The sequence below is a fragment of the Chionomys nivalis genome, chromosome 17 (assembly GCF_950005125.1).
Source record: "Chionomys nivalis chromosome 17, mChiNiv1.1, whole genome shotgun sequence".
NCBI classification, from domain to species: Eukaryota; Metazoa; Chordata; class Mammalia; order Rodentia; family Cricetidae; genus Chionomys; species Chionomys nivalis.
This window is the reverse complement of record NC_080102.1, coordinates 33,966,804-33,983,694: the sequence shown is the minus strand read 5'-3', so window position 1 is coordinate 33,983,694 and position 16,891 is coordinate 33,966,804. Positions and strand designations below refer to the sequence as shown.

Below are 16,891 nucleotides of genomic sequence, written 5' to 3'. Positions count from 1 at the left end.
CAATTAAAAATTAATGTTGCTCAACTATAAATGTAACAGTGGTTTCATTCTGAACTCTCAGTCCCATGGTTTGAGAATGAAACAGCTAACCCATATGGTATCCTTATGCTGACTTTAACACCATTCTGCCTTTTTAAAAAGGATCCCATGGGGCTGGATAGACAGCTCAGCCATTAAGAGCATTTGCTGCTATCACAGAGGACCCAGGTTCAGTTCCCAGAACCACGTGGTGGATCACAACCATCTGCAATGTCTCCTCAGCCTTAGGTGTGGGAGTGGTGATGTAGATTATTAGTAGGAACTGAGCTCCACTTGTGTTTTTTTGTTGTTGTTGTTTTTGCTTTTTGTTTTTCCGAGACGGGGGTTTCTCTGTGTAGCTTTGGAGCCTTTCCTGGCACTCTCTCTGTAGACCAGGCTGGGATACCCATCTGCCTCCGCCTCCCGAGTCCTGGGATCAAAGGCGTTGCCACCGTTGCCTGGTCCACACTTTGATTTTCATTGGTGGTGTTTTTCTGTACTGGTCTCCACCTGTTGGTCCCACATCCGGCTGCTGGGCTACTTTGAAGAAAATCCCATCTATGGTGTTCTTTCTTCTGTAAGTATTTGATGGTATTAAAAGATAATTCTTTTAGCAAAGTCTGGTGATGCACACCTTTGATCCTAGCACTCCAGTAGCAGAGAAAGGCAGATTTCTGAGTTCCAAGCCAGCCTGGTCTACACAGTGAGACTCTCCCTATCTCAACAAACAAAAGAACAAGGAAACCAGGTTCAGCTATCCAAGGCAGTCTCAAAACAAAACAAAAACTTCACTATCTTAACCACTTTTCGTTTTTGTTTTATTTTGAGACAGGGTCTCTCTATGAAGCCCTGGGTAGCCTGGAGCTCACTGTGTAGACCAGGCTGGCCTTGAACTGACAGAGACCTACCTGCCTCTGCCTCCCAAGAGCTGGGAATTAACCACTTTCAAAGTATAGGTCAGTGGCTTAAGAACCATTTTGCAGGCTGTGTAACACCACCAACAACCCTAATGACTCTTTCATCTTTCTCTTATTTTTTGAGACACGGTTTCTCTGTGTAACAGCCCTAGCTGTCCTGAAACTAGCTCTTGTAGACCAGTCTGGCCTCGAACTCACAGAGATCTGAATACCTCTGCCTCCTGAGTGCTGGTATTAAAGGTGTGCGCCAGCACTACTTGGCTGACTCTTTAATCTTTCAAAGCAAACTTTGGACCCATTAGGCATCTCCATTCTCTCCCCAGCACCCTGGAGAAGGGCGTCTGTCTTGTACTGCTGTTTTAAGTAGAATCAGGTTTAATTAATATTTTAAGATATAAACCTAAGGGCTGGAGAGATGGCTCAGTGGTTAAGAGCATTGCCTGCTCTTCCAAAGGTCCTGAGTTCAATTCCCAGCAACCACATGGTGGCTCTCAACCATCTGTAAAGAGGTCTGGCGCCCTCTTCTGGCCTTCAGGCATACACACAGACAGAATATTGTATACATAATAAATAAATAAATATTTTAAAAAAAAAAAAAGATATAAACCTAAGCACAAAGGTTAAGCACACGGGATAAAACTAAGACACACCCAAGGGCATGGGTGTGGACTTCAAGTCAGGGTCAACCTGATTTGTTCTTTTGTGCTGGTTTTTCCAGGAATACAATCCCAATCTAAACTTGCTGAGGTGTGTCCCATGGCCTGCCAGCCTATCTTGGAGATAGTGCACGGGGGAGGGCACACGTTAGGTCCAGCCTATCTTGGAGATAGATAGTGCATGGGAAGGGCACACGTTAGGTCCAGCCGGACCACAGGGTCCACTCACACTACAGCTGCTGGCAGGGAAAGGCCGCCTCTTGTCATGTCCTTTACATCTTTTGTTCCTGTTCTCCCATTACTGTCTTGTGTTGTTCTCTCTCTCTCTCTCTCTCTCTCTCTCTCTCTCTCTCTCTCTCTCTCTCTCTCTCTCTCTCTCTAGACAGGGTTTCTCTGTAGCTTTGGATCTGTCCTGGAACTAGCTCTTGTAGACCAGACTGGCCTCAAACTCTCAGAGATCCGCCTGCCTCTGCCTCCTGAATGCTGGGATCAAAGGTGTGTGCCATAACTGCTCAGCAATAGATGTTTTTCTAACTGTGCCTTTTGATTATTTGTTGTTTGAGAGAAGATCTCATCTATAGCTCAGGTTGGCCTCCAACTCATGACAATCCTGCTGCCTCAGCCCTACTGAGCGGCGGGAGTACAGGAATGTGCCGCCACAGCCCTACTGAGCGGCGGGAGTACAGGAATGTGCCGCCACATCTGGATCAGCTGTACCATTTCCATTTTCCCCTCTATGTAACCCCAGCTGTCCTGGAACTCATTCTGTAGACAAGGCTGGTCTTAAACTCAGACGTCTGACTGCCTCTAGCTCCCAAGTGCTGGAATTAAAGGCACGAGCCACCATATTAAGCCCATTTTAATTCTTTTGTCATTTTCTTCTTCATTTTAAAGTTATTTTGTTGGCAATTTTCTCTCTGGATTAAATTTAATGTCCATATACATACATTTTATCAGGATGTCAATGAGTATTCCTGGTTAGCGTGGAACTCACTATGTAGATGGAGTTCAAGCAGTGTGCCACCATGCCTAACAAAGTATAATTCCTATTAATCCAACAATACACAGAAACTCTGCTCGCACATTTCTTCTTTATCATGACTGTCACAGCTGCCAGAGATGACGCATGTCTCTGTAGGCACCAGGCACCACACACATGAAATAAATTATAAATAACTATCATACAAATAACACTTTTACGCTAAACCAACAGTTGATGTTTTGTACTACTGTATTTTTCTGCTTAACACATGCTTTTATTAGATGGTATTTTAAACATACACAAAATTAGGCCAAATAGCGTAAGATCTTGAACATGTCTGTTTCATCCTAACAGCTGAGGCCTATCTTACACCAGGCATGTCCCACATCCGGCTGCCGGGCTACTCTGAAGAAAATCCCATCTATGGTGTTCTTTCTTCTGTAAGTATTTGATGGTACCAAAAGATAATTCTTTTTGCAAAGTCTGGTGATGCATACCTCTGATCCTAGCACTCCAGTAGCAGAGACAGCCTGGTCTACACAGTGAGACTCTCCCTATCTCAACAAACAAAAGAACAAGGAAACCAGGTTCAGCTATCCGAGGCAGTCTCAAAACAAAACAAAAACTTACTATCTCAATCACTTTTCGTTTTTGTCTTATTTTTGAGATAGGGTCTCTCTATGAAGCCCTGGGTATCCTGGAGCTCACTGTGTAGACCAGGCTGGCCTTGAGCTGACAGAGACCTACCTGCCTCTGCCTCTGCCTCCTAAGAGCTGGGAATTAACCACTTTCAAAGTATAGGTCAGTGACTTCAAAGGCATTCAAAATGTTGTGTAAGCACCACCACCATCCAACCCAATGACTCATCTTTCAGAGCAAACTTTAGACCCATTAAGCATCCCCCATACTCTCCCCAACGACCATTATCATACAGAAAATAGTTATGTTTTTGTTTTGCAGTCCTGGGGGCCAAACTCAGAGTCTTGCACATTCTAGACAAGAACTCTACCATTGAACTATACCCCAGTCCTGCTTCTGGAGTTAAAATCACAAATGATAAGAATTAGAGAAAAATATACACAAGAGACTAAGGATGTAACCCAGTTAATAGATGGCTTGTCTAACATCCGCATTGCTCCGAATTCAATTCCCAGGACTGGGTAAACTGGCAAGGCTGATACTCAGGGCAGAAGTATCCTCGGCTACACAGTGAATTCGAAGCCAGCCTGGGCTACCTGAAATCTTGTCAGAAGGAAGGAAGGGTGGGAGGGGAGGAAGGGAGGGAGGAGTGAGGGAAGGAAGGGAGGAGGGAGGGAGGGAGAAAAAGAAAGGTAAAATGGAGGGAGGAAGCAGTGGTAGAGGGGAAAGAAAATGAAGGGAGAGGAATACTGGGTACTACTAGATTTGGAGCCCTGGAGGCTGTGAGCACTTGAGCAAAGGCGAGGCAGCCCACGGTCCCCTGGGAGGTAAGATGGGGTGGATCTGCCCCAGCGGCTAGTTTTTTTTTTTTTTAAATCTAATGTTCTTTTTTTTTTTAATGTTTATTTATTATGTATACAATATTCTGACTGTGTGTATGCCTAAAGGCCAGAAGAGGGCGCCAGACCTCTTTACAGATGGTTGTGAGCCACCATGTGGTTGCTGGGAATTGAACTCAGGACCTTTGGAAGAGCAGGCAATGCTCTTAACCACTGAGCCATCTCTCCAGCCACAGCGGCTAGTTCTTGAACTGCTGATACTCCATCCCTTGCTGTCCTCCAGCGTCACAGAAGTTGGGGAAATCCCTCTGAATTCAAGTGTGGTGGCCCTTAAAGGATTGTTCTGTGTCCCCAAATTAGGTTGGGTGAGAACAAAAGGCTGCCACATCTGCAGTTACACCAGAACCCACAGCTACTGGGGACCAGTGGGCTGAGAACCCAGGGAGGTCAAGTCCTGAGTGGTCGTCTTTCAGTCCCAGGGCAAGCCTTATTTCATCAAGACTCATCCCTGCATCATGGGCTATCTCACACCTGGGAAAAGAAGCTACCTGTAAATGGCCCTTTTCTGACTTCTAAAGGCCAAGGGGACATTCCTAGTGGTGGCACACAGTGTAGTGTGGCTCAGTCCCCAAGGGTTTGCCTTCTGACACAAGAAGTCTTGGAGACTTGAATGTTGGGCTGTCCTGTCCCTCATAAATACCCTGGGAGTTGGCACACAGCCTTGTCTCCATCCTGGACTTGTTTTCTACCCTGTGTTATTCTGACCCTTGCCCAGCTTTCTGTGGTAGGACAGGAAGGTACTAGAACTTCAAAGAGCAGTGGTTTCCTCAAACTGCCCACTTCTGGCTCAGGCTGGCTAGGATCTGGGGCACCCACCCCCTTCTCTCTAGCAGACCACACATATCTGAAGGGCCATGCTGACCTATGGCCCTTGGGCTAGCATACCTTGCATAGATGATACACATGGGAACTCAGGGCTGAGGCCGTTTGATTACTGACCTAAGGAAACCAAAAAAAGGAGCTTGGAGGTAGCCCTACCGGTCTCTAGCCTCAGGTGGACAGAGGGTGGGCCCCAGGCATGGGTGCTGACCAGGGACAAGGGCAGAGTACAAAAGGGGAAGAGGGTTACTGGCTCAAGAGTTCTTCAGACACCCCTGCATAGCACCCTCACCCCTGCAGGCCCTCAGCACATGCCCACCTCACCAAGCCACCCCTGCTTATCTGCGCCAACGTCTGAGTCACAGGAAACAGGGAGGTCCTCCTGCTCAAGGGGTCCTGACAAGGTATGAGGGCCCAGGGAAGGACAACAAAGCCAGGAGGCCAAGGCAAGGACAAAAGGCTTCTGCTCAGAGGATCATCTGGAAGGACTGGACAGCAAGGGTTGGTGGAAATCGCCATCCCCCCGAACTCCTGAGAGACTGAGGCGTCACACCACTCTAGTCACACGGGGACACACTTGGTGTCCTGCCTCCCCGACAGGCCTCTCTCTGTCTGCCATAATATGTAAAGAAGGCAGAAAGTAAGGCCCTTGCCCTGGCATGGCCTCTCCAGTTCTACTTGAGGTTCCAGCCCTTTGTGTGAGAGCCTGAACCGCCCCACACATCTTCCTGAACCAGGACCTGGGGCTCTGACTGCAGGAGCGGAAAACTGGAAGATGGTAGCTGGGAGGACTGGTAAGCGAGGCCCTCAAGCTGATAGATCCTGAGAGGGCTGGAACCTTAAAAGCCAACACCTGGGGCTGGAGAGGAGGCTCAGTGGTTAAGAGCACTTACTGCTGTTCCAGAGGACCTGGGTTCGATTCCCAGCATCTTCATGGCAGCTCAGAGCAGTCTGTAACTCCAGTTCCATAAGATCAGACACCCTCTACTCCCAGAGGGAAGTTGACCTGGTACAGGGAGCTGTGCTGTGGGATTAACAACTCACCGGATAAAGATGATGTTTTATTCTGAAAAACCCACAAAGATCCCAGGGTGTAGGCCATGGCCCTAACCTACCCCTGGCTCCAGGCCTGCTCTTTGGTCCTCACCCTGGTCTTTTCTCAAAAGCCAGGTCTCTTATGGAGTGTACAATATCCATGAGTGTATCTGTGAGTAGAGAGGCCACCTTGGGCCACCGGACTCAGTCACTGTGGCGATCTCCAGGGGGAGACAAGTGAGGTGAAGTAAGTCCCACATGTCCCAGGTTCAGGGGCCACACTGGTCCGCACAGTCCTTTACACTCTGAAATACTGGATAGATGCTGGTGAGAGGGAACATGGTAATGGCACCCAGCAGAGAGCCCACCTGGATAGCCACACCAGCTGCAAGCAGCGCTGGCCGGCCTCCACTGTGCAGCAGGGAATTGATCGCCACCTTGACGTATGAGAACACGCCCGCACACAGTACCCACGAGAGCACCTGAAAGTGGGGGTAGAGGGGAGGTCTGCAGCAGCAGGCTAAATGTGAAGTCCCCCTGCTCCGAGACAAGCCCTATCCTGCTTCATCTCTCCATTCTACTTACCACAAGGACCACACCTGCAGAGGTGCCCACCAGAGGAGGACAGGGACTTAAGACTGCCAGTGTCATCAGGTAGGCTCCAAAGAACATGCCCAGAATAGACAGACCATACAGCCCTGCCAGAGACCTGCCAAGGATGAGCTGAAATTCAGGACTGGCTGTCCCAGGCTCTGGCTGACCTCAGGTTCCTCCCCACCGGGGCTTGGGACCCATGGGCACCTGCATAGCACTGCCATGGCCAGAAAACAGGCAAGGGGGTTGGCGGAGCTACCCAGTACGACAGCCAAGTGGTAGGCCAGGCGCCCGTAGGGCAGGCAGGAAAAGCTCTGTACAGCAGGCAGCACACCGTTGGTCAGAGCATTGGTGACAGCCAGCAGCCCCAGTAGACTGGCACTTCGGGAAGAGAACAACCGATGGGCCTTAGGGTCTGGGCTGGGAGCAGTGTCTGCCACCTGGCCTGGTGGCTCCTGCAACGGTGAGACCTCTTCTTCCTCTTCCTCTTCCTCCTCTGTTCCTGGTGTTCCTATCTGAAGCCCTGCATCTACCATGGGGACAGAGGATGAAGACGGCAGTAGTAACAGGAGACCTTGGAAGGCAGCAGCAGAAGTGCCCAGAAGGGCAGTCATAACCCAGAAGAAAGTGGTGGCAGAAAAGCGCTCAGGGAAATTGATGGGGGACAGCTGGATAGGAGGCCCAGTGGTATCATTGGCCAGCACGGGCAGACACTCAAGGCGGCCCACCCCCTGCACCAGGGCTAGCACACAAGGCAACAGGGCACTTAGGCCCTGGCCCAGGAAGAAAGAGCGTAAAAAGGGAGGGGGCAGGTGGCTCAGGAAGGGCAGGAAAGTGACATTAGAAGCACAGCAGGCCAGTGACAATACAAAAGTCAGCGTGAGGAAGGCCACAGAGTGGGACTGCCCTGCCACTGGGGCCACGTGGTTCCACAGAAGGGCCAGCAGGGCTGTGCCCACTATGCTTAGTCCCTGCACCACTTGGATAGGGATCCGCTCGCCCTTGCCGCGGGCCAAACGCCTCCACAGGGTCACCAGCAGCAGACCCAGGTTCCCCAGGGCCACAAGCACAGAGAGGTACGAAGGGAGGCTCCAACCTGCAGTGGAGGGAGGAGACCGTGTAAGCGCACCAGGCTAAGGAACAAAGAGCACCTGCGGCCCATCTCCACCCACTTCACGCACCCTCCGGGAGCTCTTTCGTCACTACAGGCAGCTCTACCCAGATCCCGTTGACCGCAGCCCAGGAACCCATGCCGAAGAGGGCCACGAACAGATGGGTCAGCACCAGTCGGCCCAGCGGAGGTGCTGCCATTAGGTCAAAGGGGGCCCTCCAGGACAAAGCGCAGGTTAACAGTCCACTCGTCACCACGTAGGTCCGAAGCTTCCCTGGCTACTCTAGGAGCCAAACCTCTTCCAGCTAGAGGGAGACAAAATTTTAGGCGAGTGGACAGAACCGGGGTCTGAGGTAAAGAGATGGCAAGACCAAGGTACCTGGAGGGAGGCGGCAGATAGATCAGGAGCTGCACGTACCAAGGAGCGTGCACCGGGACCCCACAAAGCAAGACTGGCAAGCGGGAGAGCAAGAAGCTGGCCTAAAGCGTGGCTCCCGGGAGGACGACCAGCGAAGGAGTAGTCTCTGGTGCTTGAGGAGAATGAAGTCTCGGCACTGCTAAACCTAATCAGGACCAAGGCGAACTCCGCGGCAGCCGGCGCGGGTCGGCGAGGGGCGTGGCAGGCTGACTTTACCCAGGGCTCCACCGCCGAGCGTTGTGCATCAGGGGCGTGGAGCAGAAGCTGCCCGCCCAGCTCCAGGAGCACACGCCGCTTGATTCGGGACACAGCCAAACCCCAGCTCCGGGACTGGATGAAGACGCCCTCAAATCCGCTAGACTCACAGCGGAAGTCCCGCCCCCGGAAGCTAACAGTGGAAGGCCCGAGGCCTGGGCCACGCCTCTTCCTCCCAGCCCACACACCCACCTTCCGCTTTTGCGGAGGTACCGGAGCTATGGCTCCTGTATCCTCTGGGCGAGTTCGGCGTCGAGCTCGAGGCTCCAAGCGTGCCGATGCGCGAGCCCGCTCGGCCGAGGACTGGTGGTGGGATAGGCTGGCACCTCGCGGTTCTGGATACCACCTGCTGCAAGCGGACAGCATGCTGCTCGTGCTGCCGGACCTAGAACCTACCCGCGCTCGTGCGCACAGGCGCGCCCCTCGCCGCACTCCGAGACCTCTGACTCGCGGCCCCACAGCGGCAGCCAAGCCCAGGGTTAAGCCCCGACCTGAGCCGTCGCCCGATCAGGGCCCGGACTCCGGCTGGGGAGACCGTATTCCCTTAGAAGTCCTGGTGCATATTTTCGGGTTATTGGTTGCGGCTCATGGGCCCATGCCGTTTCTTGGCAGGTACACCAACAACAGCGCCTGCCGGGGTAGGGCCTGGCCCACTGAGCGGGTTGAGCTGCAAGGCAGAGGGCAGAGCATCTCAACGGGCATACACGAGTGCTCCGGCACCTGTCTCCACTTGGAGCCCCCGAAGCCTGGCTTTGAGACCGCTGCACTGCAAGTTGCCAGGGCAGATATGCTGCTTCTAAGACACTTTATTGTAGGCATCACTCACGAAGAGTCATACACTCTCAGCGGACTGTTTCTTCTCCTAGGGCTGCTCGCGTTTGCCGCCGTTGGCATGAAGCCACCTCCCATCCTTCACTCTGGCACACTGTGACCCTGTCACCCCCACTGGTTGGCCGGGCTGCCAAGGGCAACCTTAAGGCAGAGAAGAAGCTCCTTGCTTCCCTGGAGTGGCTCATACCCAATCGGTGAGGGTCCCTTGTCATCTCATTCCCTTGCACTACCAGTGCCTCCGTGGGTCAGTGTTGGGAAGGGAGGATGCTGGCCAGAGGGGCATGAGGACTCTAGTACAGCTGGGCCTTGCTATCGCCCAGGTTCTCACAGCTCCAGAGATTGACCCTCATCCATTGGAAGTCTCAAGTACGCCCTGTGTTGGAGGTGAGAACTTGAGCCTGCCCTGAACACCAGCTGTAACATCTGTGTTGCCCACTCTCGGGGAGTTGCCCTGGTGCTGCCCCACAGAGATGTCTGCCTGTCTGCCTGCCCAGTTCTGTAGGTAGGAGGTTGCCAGAGGAAAAGGCACCCAAGTGGGCCTGGCATGGACAGAATGGAGTCATAGCTGGGCCACAGGATGGACTTGTCAGGACCTCCCTCCCCATCCCACATGGCCTCTCTCTTGCCACAGCTGGTTAGCAAGTTCTGCCCCCGGCTCACCTTCCTCAAGCTTTCAGACTGCCACAGTGTGACTGCTGACACCCTGGTCATGTTAGCCAAAGCCTGCCACCAGCTCCACAGCCTGGACCTACACCATTCCATGGTGAGTCCTGCGTCCCAAGGGGCCCTGCAAAAGCCTCAGCCCTTGTGAGGTGACACACACAACTCTGTACTGGACCCCTAGGTAGAGTCCACAGCTGTGGTGAGCTTCTTGGAGGAGGCAGGGTCCCGAATGCGGAAGCTGTGGCTGACCTACAGTTCCCAGACGACAGCCATCTTGGGTGCGCTGCTGGTAGGTTGGTGATGGGCAGGGGCAGAACTGCGTGGGAACTGCCAGGCCTTTTGACCTAGTGTGCTTCCCCACCATTACAGGGCAGCTGCTGCCCCCAGCTCCAGGTCCTGGAGGTCAGCACCGGCATGAGCTGCAACAGTACGCCCCTGCAGCTGCCCGTAGAGGCTCTGCAGAAAGCCTGCCCCCGGCTACAGGTATCCCTGCCCTACCTTCCCTCACTTGCCATTCGCCGCCGACCTGTCTGCAGCCTGTCTCTCCTCCCGACTCCCAGGTGCTACGACTGCTGAATCTGATCTGGCTTCCCAAGCCTTGTGGACGAGGGGTGCCCCAGGGACCAGGCTTCCCCAGCCTTGAGGAGCTCTGCCTGGCTGGCTCCACCTGCAGCTTTGTGAGCAATGAGGTTCTGGACCGCCTGCTCCATTGCTCTCCCAAACTGCGCCTGCTGGATCTTCGAGGCTGTGCTAGGATCACACCTGCCGGCCTTTGTGATTTACCATGTCAAGGTCAGCTGGCCTTGTGTGGTAGGTGGAGAGGGGCTCACTGCCTTCCTGCTGTTCACTCCCAGTTCTCTCCTCGCAGAGCTGGAACAGCTGTACCTGGGCCTCTACGGCATGTCTGATGGGCTGACTCTGGCTAAGAAAGGCAGCCCCCTGTTGACCCAGAAGTGGTATCACAGCCTCAGGGAACTTGACATCAGTGGCCAAGGCTTCAGCGAGAAAGACCTGGAACAGGCCCTAGCTGTTTTCTCTGGCACCTCTGGGGGCTTACATCCAGCCTTGTGCTCCCTCAACCTCAGGGGTACCCGAGTTACACCAAGCACAGTCAGGTCAGTGCCTCTTTCTCTAGTTCTGTGAATGTTGTACTTGCTTATCTGATTTGGGGAACCAGAGGTGTCCTCCCTCATTTCACTTTTCCAGGGGCCAAGATGAGTGTAGGTCAGACTCCTACTTGGGGACATCAGGAGAACTAGGCTTAGGCCTGGGGTAGAGTGAGGACAGACAAGGCTCCCTGGCCAACAGCTCACTTTCCCACGACCTGCCTGTTCCACAGTTCTGTGATCAGCAGTTGCCCAGGGCTGCTGTATCTCAATCTGGAGTCCTGCCGCTGCCTCCCCAGGGGACTGAAGCGTGCCTACCGGGGTCTGGAGGAAGTTCAGTGGTGTCTAGAACAGCTGCTTACGAGCCCGCTGTCCTCCAGATAGTCCACTTAACTGGACACCAACCAGCTTTGCCCTGCCCCCTTTCACTTGCAGACGTTCGAGCTTTTGTTATAATAAAGTATTTTTAAGCATTCTGTATGGTCCCTTGTTTTATTTGAGATTCTGCTCATGCTAGCCCAGGCTGACCTTACACGCACAGCAGGTCCACCTATCTCAGCCTCCCAGGTGATGGATTTACAAGCATGGACCAACATGTACAGTCCTTAGAGTAAGTTGTTGGGTGAAAATCAGGGGCCATACCTGATGGAGTGGCTACAGCATCCTAGGCCTGTGTATGTGGGAATGACCGTTAGGTCTCCTAGCCCAAGGGTTTGCTGTGTCTGCTCACTGCAGGGTTTGACTCTTGGACTGTGAATTGCACCCTTGGGACACAGTTATCTGAGGATAGGGTAGGGAGTGAGGTATGAAATGGTGAAAAGAGCCAGGCGGTGGTGGCGTACACCTTTAATCCCAGCACTCGGGAGGCAGAGGCAGGTGAGTTCGAGGCCAGCCTGGTCTACAAGAGCTAGTTCCAGGACAGGCTCCAAAGCTACAAAGAAAACCCTGTCTCGAAAAACCAAATAAATAAATAAATGGTGAAAAGAAAGCACAGAGGCCGTCATCAGCCACCAGAATCCGTGAGTTGATAACATTGGCAACAGTGGCTTAGGCTGTCTAGCCGTGAGGAAGCCACGCTGCCTACCACGTCACGGAGACAGGCCAGAGAGTGCATGCTCACTAGAAAGGTGTGGTCAATAGAATAGCCCCTTCTAGAATCCTTCACTCTGAACTTCTAGAACCCAGGCAGTTCAGCCTAGACTGTTACCTACTTCCCGGCCCTGCTGTTGTCTGGCAGCTCCTGCTCCGTCCTGAACTGCAGCCCTGGAATTGTCTCGGGTGGGAGCCCTGTATATAGACAGTGGATGGTGGGGCAGTGGGCAAGCTGTATGCTGACTACTTCTACCTAACTAGGTCCCCAAGGAGCAGACCTCTGGCCTCCCCACGTCTGTCTTTGCCACACGCTTCCAGCTCTGGGCCGTAGGACTCTTCTCTACTGAGCGACACTTAGCCAATCGCCTCAAGAGCAACAGCTTTTACCCCTTCAAGCAGCAGCAGCCAGATGGTGGGCAGGGGACTGGGCATTGCCAGGTTCCCACAAGTGGAGAGGCTGGCTGAAGCTGGGTGGGTGAGGGTAGGCAGGCAGGTGCACTTGGGGGGCGACACTGTAGTAGCATGGAGAACCTCCACTGGGAGGATCCCCCCGGCACTGTCCGACATCTGGGGGCAGCTCCGGGCTGTCCTCATGTGCTGGGCCATGCTGTCCTCAGTGTTTGTGCTCGAGTACTACCTGGACACACTCTGGAAGGGGACGCTGCTCTTCATCATCTGCCTTGTCTTGGTCTGCTCTGGTGTCCTGAGAACGGTCAGAGCTCCTGCACCCCACCCCCCTCTCCCTTGGCATGAGGGCCACACCGAAGCTCCAACCAGAGCTCACCTCCCTGTTAATCCTTGGTGCCTACAGGTGCAGAAGCAGGAGACCTGGTGCTTTTCTCTCTATGGCATGGCTATAGGCCTGTGGCTCATGGTTTCCTCAATCCCCCGGCGCCGCCTAGTGCTGAACCACACCCGCGGCATGTACCATTTCTCCATCAGTGGCCGAACTGTGTGTCAGGGCCCTATGCATCTGGTCTATGTGCGCCTGGCACTCAGCTCTGACGGTGATGCCTGGGATAGGAGAGGGGAGAGGGAGAGGGATGTGGATTCGGAGCTGGGGGGGCCAGTAGTCCATCTGGACACTCCCACCTTGGAGGCCCTGCCCCTACCATCCTACCCCCCCCCCCAGGCTCTGGGAGGTTAGGTTCCTGGCTCAGTTGCTCATCTATTGGCAGTCTATGGCAGGTGCTTCTTCCAGCTGGTCCTTTGTGGCCACAAGCTAGAGCCACTTGTTCTGGTGCAGCTGTCAGAGCGCTATGAGGTGGGTCCTGCCCTCCCCCCGCAAAAGATACTACTTAGTTAGCTTAGAGTTCTTGAATGGGGCTATTTTTCCTCTGTTGAGGCCTCCGCTCTACTAAGGGTGGCAGGAGCACTGTGGATTCGGGGCAGGGGTAGGGGACCTCCTCGGGGAAGAGGAAGAGGTATGTAAGAGCTTGCTGGTGGGGATTCTCCTATCTGGAGAATGAACAACTGGCTGCCACTCACTTACTCGTAGCAAATGGAATTCCTGGGTCGGCACATCGCCCGGAAACTCAACATCAACTACTTTGACTACTTGGCCTCCTCCTACCGTCATGTTGTCCGCCACTGGCCACTGGGGGCCACCTTTAGCCCTGGCATTGTGCAGCGAAAAACACAAATCTACACTAAGTCAAGTGTCACCGATCTGGATGTTTAACTCTGGGGCCTGAACCCCACCCCACACTCCTTCTCCCTATGCTGTCCCTTATCCCCGTCCTGGAGGGACTGCCAGCCAGCCCCATCTACTAGCCTTCCTCTTACTAAAGCTGCTTCAACCTCCAGCCAGGTGGTTTTCTGTTGTTTGTTTGTTTTTGAGGGGGATTCCTTTGTGTCTTCCCCTAGCACAACCTTCCAGGGCCTGAGGATCCCATCTTCTCCACTACTGGAGTAAATTCCACAGTTTGGGTCGGAAGAAGCAAGGAAACTGGGGGCTGGAGAGATGGCTCAGAGGTTAAGAGCATTGCCTGCTCTTCCAAAGGTCCTGAGTTCAATTCCCAGCAACCACATGGTGGCTCACAACCATCTGTAATGGGGTCTGGTGCCCTCTTCTGGCCTGCAGGCATACACACAGACAGAATATTGTATACATAATAAATAAATATTAAAAAAAAAAAAAAAGCAAGGAAACTGAAACCTGGTCTCTGATTGCCTGAACTCGTCACTAAGCTGGGACTTCCTGTCCCAGCTTATACTGAATTGGGGCTAACCAATGAAGCCGAGGAGTCAGAATATGACTGGTCTGTCTGGTAGGCACCTGCCTCTAGTTCAGTGACATGGGCCAGAGCCAGACGATATGCCCTGGGCCTTCTGGTACATACAGGATTGTGCTTATACACACGTGGCTCCCAGAGTCCTCGGCCGAGCTGTCCGGTCCATCATGGCCTGTGCTTTGCGTCTCTGGTAGGAGCTCCCTTGTCTGACAGAGCTGTCCGGTCCACCATGGCCTGTGCTTTGCGTCTCTGGTTGGGGCTCCCTTGTCTGACAGACACTCTAGTTCCCATACCGGCACCTGAGGCCTCCTAATGCCCGGGGCTGCCACAGGAGCAGAGGACTGCTGTCCATCTGGCTCTGTGGACAACATGTTGGCATGTGACTCTGGGACCAGGGCTAGCTATGTAATTTGTAGAGCCACAAGATGAAAATATGGAGCCTTGCCTAGTGGTTGTCTTTAATCTCAGCACTTGGGAGGCAGAGGCAGGCAGATCTCTGTGAGTTCGAAGCCAGCCTGGTCTACAAAGCAAGTTCCAGGACAGCCAGGGCTGTTACACAGAGAAACCCTGTCTCAGGGCGGGGACGGGGGGGTGGGGGTGGAATATGGACTCCTTGTTCAAATGTTAAGGAGCAGGACTTGCTGGCACACACCTATAATCCCAGCTTTTGGAGGATAGAAGCAGGAAGATCAGAAGTTCATGGTCATCCTCTGATACATTGTGAGTTTCAAGCCAGCCGTGGGCTACATGAGACCCTGTTTCAACAATAGCAATAAAAGTTACTAAGGGGCTAGGCATAATCATAGCACCCAGGAGGTGGAGGTAGTTTGGGTTACATAATGAGATTCTGTCTCGGAAAAAAGAAAAAAGTTAATAAGGGATCTGGAGTATAGGATATAGCTCACAGTGGAATGCTTGCCTGGCGTGTGCAAGGCATAGGCTCCATCAATCTGTTGGGACAAAAAAAAAAGGAAGAAAGGAAGGAAACAGAGAGGAAGAGGGATAGGGAGGAAAGGATGATGGACAGAAAATGTCCTTGGAAAATCCCAAACTGTTAGCCACCCAATGGAAAATGGCTGGGAAGCTCAACGAGAAGCTCTGTGAGCAGTGGGGGCACTGAGACTTCAGGAACTGCAGAGAGGAGTCAGCTGGGGTCACAGCTTGAACGATTTACTGGATAGGTAGAGCCTGGGAAGCAAAGCTGCTTCTTGTATGGCCCAGGGTTTCTGTCCTGGGCACTAGGGCTGGTGACCAGGATGGGAGTAAGCGTTCTCAGGGGAGTCAGGCCCGAAGTTGCGGGCAAAAGCTCTCAGTATTTGCTATTATTTTCAGATCTGAGGTTTAAACTCAGGGATTCATAGGTGCTAGGAAAACGGTGTCCCACCGAACTGTAATTTTTTTTATCCCTGCACGGAGTTTTATTTGTTTAGTATTATTTTTTTTTAATTTTAACCAGAAAGGCATAGGGAGAAGGAGCTGCATGCAGAGGTCTGTATCTCGATCGGTTACTTGTTGCTGCGACCAAATACCAGACAAGAAACAGCTTAAAGGAGAAAGTTTATATTGGTTCATGCGTGATGGGATACAGCTGGTTATGGCAGGGGAGGCGCAGCCAGCAAAATCACAGAGTAGCTGGTCTCGTTTGTATCGACAGTGGGGAAGCAGAGAGAGAATCCTGGTGCTCAGCTCACTTCCTCCTTTATATACAACCAATATTCTAGCCCACAAGGTGGGTCTCACAGACACACCTAGCAGTGTTTTTCCATGGTGCTTCTAACTTCAGTCAAGTTGACAAAATTAACCACCACATTTTTCTTTTCTTTTTTTAAAGATTTATTTATTTACTATGTATATAACATTCTGCCTTGATGTATGCCCACACGCCAGAGGAGGGCGCCAGATCTCAGTACAGATGGTTGTGAGCCACCATGTGGTTGCTGGGAATTGAACTCAGGACCTCTGGAAGAGCAGCCAGTGCTCTTAACCTCTGAGCCATCTCTCCAGCCCCCCACCACATTTTTCTTTTTCTTTTTTTTTTTTAATATTTATTTATTTATTATGTATACAATATTCTGTCTGCATATATGCCTGAAGGCCAGAAGAGGGCGCCAGATCTCTTTACAGATGGTTGTGAGCCACCATGTGGTTGCTGGGAATTGAACTCAGGACCTTTGGAAGAGCAGGCAATGCTCTTAACCACTGAGCCATCTCTCCAGCCCCCCCCCCCCCGCCACCACCACCACATTTTTCTTATGTGTTTACAAAGCTGAGGGCCTGGGTAAGATGTGTCTGGCAGCTCGGTAGGGGTAGTAGATGAAAACACACACAGGGCCGGGCGATGGTGGCGCACGCCATTAATCCCAGCACCGGGAGGCAGAGGCAGGCGGATCTCTGTGAGTTCGAGACCAGCCTGGTCTACAAGAGCTAGTTCCAGGACAGGCTCCAAAACCACAGAGAAACCCTGTCTCGAAAACAAAACAAAACAAAACAAAACAAAACAAAAAAAACAAAAAAACACGTACAGGGATGCCAACCTGGTACCTGACACAGAGGCAGAGGCAGAACAGTTAAGACACATTGGGGGGGTTGGAGATGAGGCTCAGTGGTTAAAAGAATATACTG

General features: G+C 52.5%; 3 protein-coding genes across 4 annotated transcripts; 2 read left to right on the top strand and 1 right to left on the bottom strand.

Annotated features, from left to right (window-relative positions):
* Positions 1 to 2,449: 2,449 nt before the first annotated feature.
* Slc52a2 (solute carrier family 52 member 2) lies at positions 2,450 to 8,438 on the bottom strand. 2 transcript variants are annotated; one of them, XM_057792805.1, is made up of 5 exons: positions 8,050 to 8,438; positions 7,741 to 7,975; positions 6,767 to 7,655; positions 6,551 to 6,674; positions 2,450 to 6,447 (listed from the first exon to the last, which is right to left on the bottom strand). In XM_057792805.1, exons 2-5 carry the CDS (start codon positions 7,868 to 7,870, stop codon positions 6,235 to 6,237), a joined length of 1,356 nt encoding a protein of 451 aa, XP_057648788.1. In that variant the 5' UTR covers positions 7,871 to 7,975; positions 8,050 to 8,438; the 3' UTR covers positions 2,450 to 6,234. The 2 variants fall into 2 exon arrangements, with proteins under 2 accessions (XP_057648788.1, XP_057648789.1); XM_057792806.1 differs by having other exon boundaries at positions 8,089 to 8,438.
* A 92-nt stretch (positions 8,439 to 8,530) lies between these two features.
* Fbxl6 (F-box and leucine rich repeat protein 6) lies at positions 8,531 to 11,382 on the top strand. The gene is made up of 9 exons (XM_057791998.1): positions 8,531 to 8,955; positions 9,210 to 9,368; positions 9,495 to 9,558; positions 9,806 to 9,937; positions 10,019 to 10,126; positions 10,207 to 10,320; positions 10,398 to 10,629; positions 10,706 to 10,952; positions 11,177 to 11,382. Exons 1-9 carry the CDS (start codon positions 8,564 to 8,566, stop codon positions 11,325 to 11,327), a joined length of 1,599 nt encoding a protein of 532 aa, XP_057647981.1. The 5' UTR covers positions 8,531 to 8,563; the 3' UTR covers positions 11,328 to 11,382.
* A 145-nt stretch (positions 11,383 to 11,527) lies between these two features.
* Positions 11,528 to 13,758, top strand: Tmem249 (transmembrane protein 249). Its single transcript, XM_057792230.1, has 6 exons — positions 11,528 to 11,539; positions 12,297 to 12,447; positions 12,653 to 12,747; positions 12,847 to 13,042; positions 13,214 to 13,299; positions 13,534 to 13,758. Exons 1-6 carry the CDS (start codon positions 11,528 to 11,530, stop codon positions 13,714 to 13,716), a joined length of 723 nt encoding a protein of 240 aa, XP_057648213.1. The 3' UTR covers positions 13,717 to 13,758.
* The last annotated feature ends 3,133 nt before the right edge of the window (positions 13,759 to 16,891 follow it).

What these genes read in the sequence shown, in the direction of transcription:
- Tmem249 (XM_057792230.1), top strand. An exon ending in CCTGGCACTCAGCTCTGACG is followed by an intron (nt 13,043 to 13,213) that starts GTGATGCCTGGG and finishes ATCTATTGGCAG; the next exon opens with TCTATGGCAGGTGCTTCTTC. An exon ending in AGCTGTCAGAGCGCTATGAG is followed by an intron (nt 13,300 to 13,533) that starts GTGGGTCCTGCC and finishes ACTTACTCGTAG; the next exon opens with CAAATGGAATTCCTGGGTCG.
- Slc52a2 (XM_057792805.1), bottom strand. Translation starts at nt 7,870, where the DNA reads ATGGCAGCACCTCCGCTGGGCCGACTGGTGCTGACCCATCTGTTCGTG. An exon ending in GACGAAAGAGCTCCCGGAGG is followed by an intron (nt 7,656 to 7,740) that starts GTGCGTGAAGTG and finishes CCTCCACTGCAG; the next exon opens with GTTGGAGCCTCCCTTCGTAC. An exon ending in GCCATGGCAGTGCTATGCAG is followed by an intron (nt 6,675 to 6,766) that starts GTGCCCATGGGT and finishes CATCCTTGGCAG; the next exon opens with GTCTCTGGCAGGGCTGTATG.
- Fbxl6 (XM_057791998.1), top strand. Translation starts at nt 8,564, where the DNA reads ATGGCTCCTGTATCCTCTGGGCGAGTTCGGCGTCGAGCTCGAGGCTCC. An exon ending in GAGTGGCTCATACCCAATCG is followed by an intron (nt 9,369 to 9,494) that starts GTGAGGGTCCCT and finishes GCTATCGCCCAG; the next exon opens with GTTCTCACAGCTCCAGAGAT. An exon ending in TGGACCTACACCATTCCATG is followed by an intron (nt 9,938 to 10,018) that starts GTGAGTCCTGCG and finishes CTGGACCCCTAG; the next exon opens with GTAGAGTCCACAGCTGTGGT.